Source organism: Elaeis guineensis, chromosome 11, assembly GCF_000442705.2.
Source record: "Elaeis guineensis isolate ETL-2024a chromosome 11, EG11, whole genome shotgun sequence".
NCBI lineage: Eukaryota > Viridiplantae > Streptophyta > Magnoliopsida > Arecales > Arecaceae > Elaeis > Elaeis guineensis.
In genome coordinates this window covers 110182043-110191668 of record NC_026003.2, presented here as the reverse complement: position 1 = coordinate 110191668, position 9626 = coordinate 110182043, and the positions used below count along the sequence as shown (strand labels likewise).

Sequence of the window (9626 nt, the reverse complement as noted above, 5' to 3'; positions counted from 1 at the left end):
ATATAGAAGATTGAGATTTTCTTAAGATGAAAGTTTATCTATTAAATTAATTGAAAGGTCAAGAGAAAAAAGAAATCGATAATTGTGAAGAGTGTCCAATGTTCGACCTTTCTTTATTTTTCCATCATAGATAGTCTAAGATAATTATCAATTTCGAGTGAAATGTATTGGATAAATAACTGTGGTATGTTAATACAAAGTCAAAATATTACTGTTCTTTGAAAAAAAATTAAGAAATCAATATAAAAAAAATTAAATATGAGATTTCATATAATTTTGTTAAATCAAGATCATAAGAAATAAATAATATGTAAGACATTATCGAAAGTATGAGAATGACATGATGAGTGTATATTTTTAAGTACGTATCTCAACAATATAACTTAATTTTGAGGACGAAGTTATTTTAAAAGGAGAGAATGTAATAACCCAGCTTATTGGACCTTGGATCAAGCCCATCTAGATTTAGGTCCACTAAGCCCGCCTAAAAAAAAAAAATAGAATGAGAAGACTCCCGTTGGGAGTCTTCTTCTTCCTCCTCTTGCTGACTAGAATAAGGACTCCTAGGGCCACTAGGAACCCTAGGAAGGCCTCTATAAAATCCTCCTTCCCTCCTCCATGGCTAGCCACGACAAGCGTCAGATTTTTCTTCTTATTTTTTTCGAATTTTCCCGTTGAAGCTACAGATGTTCTTATCGTATTCGTCTCAAATTCTCACCAGAGACCTCACCAGAGTCAGAGGTAAGCCACGGCCCTCCTTCCTCTCTTCCTTTCCCTCCTTCTCATGGCTTTAGACCCTCACCGGCCGTCGGGATCGTCGAAAAATCTATGAAAAGATGAACCCCTATTTTGCTCTGTTTGGCCGAACCCTTTTCCTCCTCTTTTCCGACCGAACCCTTTTCCTCCTCTTTTCCGACCACCGGTGTCGCCATCTACGGCATCTCACCCATAGGATAGGACTTCATATCTCTATCCCTCTTCTTCGAGAGGTTTTGGCCGCCAGCGATCGGCTAATGATCGAAAAAGTAGAGAGAAAGGGACGGTACCCTGTTTTTCGATTATTTTTTGATTTCTCATCGGTCGAACCTTGCCACCGACCTTCCTTGCTCTGTCGCCGTCAACCAGACACCGCCGCCCCTCGTAAGAGCCGAGCCATCGAGCCCCCTTCCCTTATGGTCCTCCTTTGTTCAGCCAAGGAAGAGGAAAGAAAGAAGAAAATGGGATCGAAAGAAGAAGGAAGAAAGAAAAGAAAAAAAATAAAAAAAGAGAAAAAGAAAAAGAAAAAAAATGAGAGAATTTTCTCTCTCTCCTCTCTGTCCCTCTTTTTTTCTCTCTCCTCTCTCTACCTTTCTCTCTCCAATTTCTCTCTCTAAGTTTTCTCTCTATTTTCTCTCTTTAGATCTTTTCTCTCTCTTTATGGATTTTGTCTCTCTAGGATCATTCTCTCTCTTTGATTGCATCACGGATCTTAGAATAAACTTGAGATAAAAATATGATAATCTGAGATTGCTCCAAAATTCGTACAGTAGATTGAATTTCAGCCTGATCCTTATTCGAAATTTATAGCATCTGATTATGATTAATTCATATTGAGTCACCCTGATATAACCTCTAATGATCTCAATCATAATTTCTTCATCTGAAAGATACAAAGATTCTTTCTTCACTTTCTTTCTCTAAAATTTTTTCTCTTCATGAATTTTTTCTTTCTAAAAATCTTATGGATCAGTGGAGGATCCTGATACATAGATAAATCCTAATTTTGATTAATTCTAAGAGAGATCCTAGATTTATGTTATTAAGATCAATTATTGATAATTTTTTTTATATATGATTTTTATATTTGATCAGGATCATGAAGAGATATGATTGTCTGCATAAAATGTTAAGTAAAATATCTTGATAGAAAAATTCATAAATCAAAGAAGAACATTATTTTTGTATTTGGATAAGCCATCGATAAATGTAAGAATCTCTATACATGATCACCTTATATATATGCTATTTTACCGTTGGTCTTGCATCATTAATTTTGCATCGTTGGATTTGAGATCGATGAATTTGCTATGTTGAGACATCGTTATGGCTTATATAATTTTTGAGCATGAGTATGTTATGTCAATATATATGTATCAGTGATTGATGGCATGATTATATGGATATAATATATTTATTTTGATCACACTGTAAATTAAAATTGATTAAAGAAGTTAAGATATTATAATTCCATGAAAATGAAAAGAAAGAGAGATATGGTATGGACTAGCCTTATCACGTAGAACAGTCCGCCAGGAGCTTCTGCCTGAGACAATCCACTATGAGCTTATGCCTGGGACAGCCCCCACTGGCTTATAGGTAGATCAGTCGACTAGAAGTTCATGTCTGGGACAGTCTCTCACGGACTTTTGTACGTGGGATAGCCGGCCAGAAGCTCATCCTGAGACAGTCTTGAAAGGCTTTTAAGTGAAAATTAATTCGGATGATGACTGAGGTATAGACTTGATTAGTCCAGAACCAGAAAGAAAATATTAAAATCATGTGATTATGAAAAGAGAAATGAAAGATAAAACATGAAATAATTGTTGAACAAAAGTATTTTACTTGTTAACATATGATGATGCATCTATTTTAACAAAATAAAAAATTTATGAATATTTGCAGTATTCTGGATATTGAATATGAATTTTTATATTTTATTATTTATTTTTATTTTTAAATTATATTATTATACTTGTGTGATATGAAAATTTTTACTGGACTGTAAAGCTCACAACTTTCCATTTCTCTTTTTCTTCTCAGAGTTACAGGATATTCGTGATTGACTATGTTTTGGATTTGCGGATTAACAGATGAATAGATAAAGTATCATGATACCTGATCAGATGATTGAAAAAATTTTATTTGTAATTATGTAAGTTTTACTAATTATTATTGAAATTAGATATTATAGATGTTGAGGTTGTAATGAATTATTTTTGATCTTGCATGTTCTTTAGGACTTGCTCTAAGGAGTGTGCGGCCATCACGTATCCGATCCGAATGTTGGATTCGAAACGTGACACTCTCATTTCATAGTTAAATACTATTAATAAAAAAATAATGTATCTATCTATAGAAATATGAGAATACAGAAAAGTTGATTAATAAAATAATTGATTAAATTTTTTATAATATTTGCTTGAACAGATCCTAAGTCCAAAAATTATAGCATGGGATGAGTAATATACAAAGGCCCTTTTTGAACTACCTTTTAAAGGTAGGACGGCACCAATAATTAATTTCTTACATGTATTCAACATCACCATCTGAAGAAAACTACAGGCAAAATTTGCTTCTTTTTTACATCAGCGCTTTGGAGGTATTGACCTCAATCTCTTTAATCAAATCAAAGATTCATCAAAACAGTCATTATTGATTTATAACCACATCAATTATATTATATTGAAAAATAAAGAAAGCACCCTTCCGTAGAGGTGTCAAGACTGTCACAAGCACAAAAAATCCAAAGGGACCAGCAAACAACATGTCAGGCATCAAGCAGGTTGTAAACAAAACCCGAGCTATTGAACTTTCAAATTCTAATTGACCAAGAAAATTAAAAAGCATATCAAGATATGAACTAATGCCATACTAGGATTGGTGAGCACAGCATAATGAACTTGCTTGCATCAAACTAAAGTCACTTCCAAAGATGTTCATGCTTTTCAAGCACAATCCAGTACCAAAAACTATATGGAGCATTTCTAAACAAAGCTTTTTTTTTTCTCAATCCGCTGACATTGAGCTTTTCTAAACCAATCTTTTTTCATAAAATACTTGGTTCTTTTTTCAGGATCCTGTTAGCATCTCATATCCTCTTTTTGATATTTGAAGAAAACATTTTACAGAAACAGTGTGCATGACAGAAGCTGGCATGATTTTACGAAAATATTCTATGATTTCCAGGACACTCGTGACCCAACGTAAGGTTAACCAACAACGTTTCGTATTGCACAAAAGTCCTAAAACTTGATCGTCAACTCCACAAAACAGATTACATAATGATATAGAGCAGTGATTTCAAATACACGTATAACATTTGCACTTAACAGATGATAACATGCTCTCCAATTGCTCCTGCATAGTGATTTCTCTTATCTCCACCTTTTAAGAATATATACTTTCTAATATTAGAATAGATTATAAAGTTCTTGCTTGACATCACAAGTAAATTGTAAGATAGTCAACAGCCCAACTCAGTGTCACTTAAGCAAATCTATATTTTTCCAGGAAAAAAGGTAGTATGCATGTGCTTTAAAGACAGTCTATCATGATCAAAACAGTAAAAATATTGAATACTTCAGTAATTGTGCACAGATACCAATGAGATAAGAAGCATTCACGAAATCCAAAAATGGAAGCCACATAATGAACACAAAAGGTTAAATTGAATTCAGTAATTAGGTTATTTATTTTGTATGAACAAGTCGTAAATGTTTAAAATATAAGACTTGAGTGGTGGGTAGAAACTAATTTTTCTTGTGGGCGACTTGATGCAAGGAAAAGAGATCAGTATCTGCAGGATACACTTGTGATGAATTTAGTTCCGTTTACAAAGACTTGAAAATGTGCGCCGGACCTACAGGCCTTTTATATCTTGATTTAATGGACTGCTTTCGTACTAGAATGGTATGACCGCACACTTGCACTAAAAAAAAAAAAAAAATGTGCTATAGCACAAAATACAATATCATGAGTATCTAAAATGCCAAGCAGAAAGGATGATCTTCCAGTCGGGAAGACTCTTCAACTCACGGAAAAATAAGATGAGGTTCACTTTTCAACAGCAAACCCAAAGCCAAGACTTCTTTGCTACCGAGATAACATTTTTCTCAGTTGCCATGTTTCATTTAATTTTCTACCACCATACCATCCGATATATTACCTAAGGACTTTGGCATTAGGAATTTGGATACAGAGAGCATGAAATGATTACATATTTAACACTACAGAAGTTCCAGATGAGCAAAATATGAAATCCTGGAACTTTAAGATATTCAGTAACGTAGCATCTAAATGAAACATATGCTGCAGTAGCATTTTCTAATGACAGAATCAATTCAATTTCTACCAACAGTTAATTACTAAACCTGAGAAACTATTAAAGCAGCATGAAAAGAAAATTTCCTGTGCTCACTGATTACTACCTGAAGCAGTGATCTACAATGCTTTTCAGGATCCTACCACTCAACCTAAGCTCATGAAAAGATTCAATCAACAAGCAGATGTTAACCACACATATATATCAAACATATATTAATCAATTCCTGCAAAGTGCACTGAGATTCCTTGGAACATGGGAGCCTTTTGTTCTCAGGCCAAGCCAATTTACATTCAAAAAGGATTATGATTTTTTTTAATTTGATTAAAACTTGATATGATAAAATCTAAAGGGCATCCCAGCACACAATGATCTTGCTACTGCAGAGTCTGGGAATGGCCAAAAGTACATAGCCTTACCCTGCATACTGAGAGGCTGTTTTCATATTTTGAAATCATGATCCCCATGTCACAAGGGAGCAACCTTACCCTTGCGCCAAGACCTGCCCTCTTACAATGATAAAATGCACATTCAATGAAACACTTACATGTCATTACATTTTTAACTGATTTTATACTCACACTCAAGGAAAAAAAGAATTTCTTCCATGAAGTACATAACAGACCTTTGCTTAACAGGTGCTAAAGCAAGGTGAGGCATGTGGACTCTCAAAGAAGCAAGGTATAAACTTCCTTAGCTTTTTGTAAAAGAAATATGTTAAATAAAAGTTTAAAAAATTGTCTTGAAAAGAGCACGTCAAGTGATAGTAGTTGGATGGGAACTTGAATATTGTATCTGACTCTGGCAAATATGTACCTTGCATTACATATTCTGATATCCACGCATACATACATATAGATACACCAAAACTAGTTTAAGCATTCATATTATAAAGGACCTGCTTTAGAACAGGAATGCCAAGTATAAGCACACAGAAACGTATGCCACCAAAACTAGTTTGTCCCTGTAGCTCAAATCAACAATATCCACTGAGCAATACCCACCCTATGCTTCTACTGAGTACAGAAACACTCAAGGGAGAATGTTTTTGCCTCTGCATAAAGGCATAAATATAAGGTTCAAAAAACTAAGGCTTGACACAAGCCCATTTATAAGATGAATAGGCCGGATACATCATCCACGAGCATCAAGGTGTTTAGGAAAAGCCTTTATGCATTGGAAGAGGTGAAACCCTCACATAAGGCTCGGAGCAATGGAATGACATAAAACATGTTTTGCTGTTAACAATAATCTCTAGCCCATTCATTACTTCCATTTTCTCCTTTCCTAACAAGAAGCGGCATCAGTTCTAAAAAATATTAAAAAGCGCTTACCTGACAAGTATTTATATTTCACTAACAAAAGAGATAAGTAAGAAAACTGACTTACCATGGTTTCACCCACATAATGTGTCTAAAGGAGCTTTCAAATTGAGAATTCTAAGGGCCTGTTTGGATGTCCAGACCCAAAATTCCATGGGATTCATGGGTTTGAAGTAGTGCAACTAGAGAAAAGAAGTTTAGGCTAGACTTATATTCCCAATACCCAAGGGCCTTTGGAGTGGGCTGGCCTGAATCCCATAGGGAGAAAAAAATGACCTACTTATGTTCCCAATATCTAAGAGCCTTTGGAGTGGGCAGGCCCAAATCCCTGAGGTCATTTTTTTCTCCCTATGGGATTCGGGCCGGCCCATATAAAGAACAATCTTAGATGGTTGTAAACATAGGCTTAGCTCAACCTCTAATTCAATATTTTTTTATGGTTGTACTGGCCCAACCCACGAATCCTATGATATTTTGGGCCCAATCATCCAAATAAACCCTAAATGGAGTCAATAATCCCTAGTCTACTCTAAGAAGTATGATGAATCACCAATATATTGTATGGCAACGATCATAATATGTCACCTTCCACTGTTAAGATGAAAAAATGTCCTAGGGAACATTCTCAATCTGAACTATGCAAAGGACCTGGTCGACCACATTTCAGTCAAAAAGATGATGATATTGCAGAAAGACACACTAGCCTTGTTTCCTAATTTGTTTTATGGCCAAGATAATGAATGTTCCCATCAATTCTAGCTGTTTTAAGTGCATGTGATTTCACATCATATGGCAGTAGCATACAACTGAGTGTTAACTCTACAAACATCTGTCTTAAGCTTCCTGACATAGTTCGTTATGTTGTTAGAAATGTGATTGTTTGAATTATAACCATGTGAAACTATTAGAAGGAACCTATATAGATTATTGGAGCCTGGATGCTGGCTCTCATACAATGGATTAAAATATCCAAGCAACCAAAGAAACTAAAGGACTAATAGTTCTGAAACAAAATAGAACAATGACAGCAAATAAGCATCAGTTTCCAAGTAATTAGCTCAATTGGCATCCAGAAGTAAGCATAACAGTATGCTTGAAATCCACAAAAGTCTAACTTAGATACAGAATAAAAAGGAACAATGCTAGAAAGACTTGAAAAGAGATTATCAAAAGCAAACATAAATGATACCACCTACATAAAGGAAAATAGCTTATAATGCTAATACAAATACTTTAAGCTCTTCATACAAGCTTCGTGGTACAAATTCCACAATCCACACTGAAACTATTTAAATTATATTTTACAAAATCCTTATCCTAGCCTTCAAGAGTACACTAATTTACCTGACACCACTGGATTTCCATCAGCCAATTTACCACCTGAAACATCTGTAGGCAATGGCAACCATGTCCCAGTGTTCTTTGTCTCAGCCCGCCACCTCAGCAACAACATAAATCCAATCACCAACAAGCTCATAAAAGCAAGTCCACATACAACCGAACGAAGAAATTCTCCAAAGCCTCTTCTTGCTGGACTCTCCAAAACCAAAATAATCGGAGATCCTCCATCGAGACTGCCCAGTGTATTGTTCATTTTCATAATTTCCAACCCATTCAGCAACCCATTTATCCTCAAATGGCTGCTATGCTTAGAAGGAACAATGCTTACACTTAAAAGCTGCTCCGAACTATCTACGCCAGCTACAAAGTCTACGTAATAGGGTGAAGCCAGGAAATAAATGGCAGACGAGAGATCAAAATCTTCATAGGCCAAATACCCATTGACATAGACATTGAAGTATAACTCATTGAGAGCCCGACTAGCGATATCGCAGAAATGCATTCGGATAAGGTATTTGTAACCAGAACTCACGGCAAAAAACCACGTCATGTTAGAATTGGAATCCGAAACCTTCGCACCATCCATTACTCTGGCAGTGTTGTACACATTATCAGGAGCTACTTCGCGACTCGCCCCACCCTCCCGGTACACAATCCTTCCACTGAAAGCCACAGTTTTGGACACAGAATCCGAATTCTTGAAACCGGCATCGGGAACCCAAGTCCTCCAAAGAGTATCGTTAAAAGGTGTGACCTTTGGGCCTCCAATGTTGAGCCGGTAGAGGGTTTCCATCGCCTGCCTCGAGAGGCCATCAAATTTCTCAATTCGATCAGGATTTACTAACCTCGCGGTGTCGCCGATGAGATCCTCAGGAGCCGAGATGACCTCAATTGCATTGACAAAGGCAAAGGAGGATCTTCGAGCTGGGGCAAACGAGATCAAGAGCTTCTCGGCATCCACCCTGACGAGATATTCCTTCAATTGAGGAAAGGAGGTGCCGAAATCGGTCAAGAGAACGAAGCCGGAAGCCGAAACGTGGAAGAGGGCGGAGGAGAGGTTGAAATCCCGGGAGGAGAAGGGGTAGAAATGGAGGCGGATTATGTGGGTGCCCTTCTGTTTGATCTGGAACTCGTAGGAGGAGGGGCGGGTGAAGACCCTAGCCGTCCGGAAGAGAGGGGAGGAAGCCGGCGACGCGTCCGGCGGCGCCGGGAGACGGAGATCTTGGAGCCCGAGGAGCAGACGATGGCGGCGGAGTCGGGGACGAAGACGCGGCGGTCGTCGAGGGTGGAGGAGGAGGCCGATCCGCAGGCGATGAGGTGGTTGTCGGGGGGAGAGAAGCGGGCCGAGGAGAGGGCGAAAAGCAGAGAGAATATGTGGAAAAAGAAGAGGAAGAGGGGGATTCGGAGATTCCCCATCCGAATGGATCGAAAGACGGGGTGTATTGGACCAAAAAAAAAAAAAAAAATGGGTGGTCGAGACTCGGGATCGAGGAATTGCACGACGGGAGCTCTGAAGAAGCGAGTCTCGAGGAATTGAACTACCGGAGCTCTGAATAAGGGCGCAGAGAGAGAGAGGGGGGGGATGGGGGAGGAGTTAGAGGAGTTGTTGGACTGGTTTCGGGGTACAGTTGTAACGCGCCGAGGGAGAGGGATGGAGGAAGAGAGGAAGAATTCTACGCGCAGAGATCGCGACGCGTCACGTGTCCTGGCTAGCCACGGTGTTCTGACTTGAGCTTGATTGGGCCGACAGCGCTAGCTGGCAGAAGCCACTATCATATAATAGCGTTGGGTGCCGGCCCAGATTTTTTGCGGTTTGTCGACGGCTTTTAATTTTAAAAAAATTATTAAAATATTTTTTAAATTTTAATTTAATTTATTAATAT

The 9626-nt window shown here is 37.7% G+C and overlaps 1 protein-coding gene across 1 annotated transcript; it reads right to left on the bottom strand.

The window, feature by feature from the left end:
• Positions 1 to 7565: 7565 nt before the first annotated feature.
• On the bottom strand, positions 7566 to 9381 carry LOC105054217 (probable receptor-like protein kinase At5g24010). Its single transcript, XM_010935685.4, is given in 2 exon segments — positions 7566 to 8950; positions 8953 to 9381. Coding segments are annotated over 2 exon segments (1431 nt in total). The 5' UTR covers positions 9160 to 9381; the 3' UTR covers positions 7566 to 7726.
• Between the last annotated feature and the right edge of the window lie 245 nt (positions 9382 to 9626).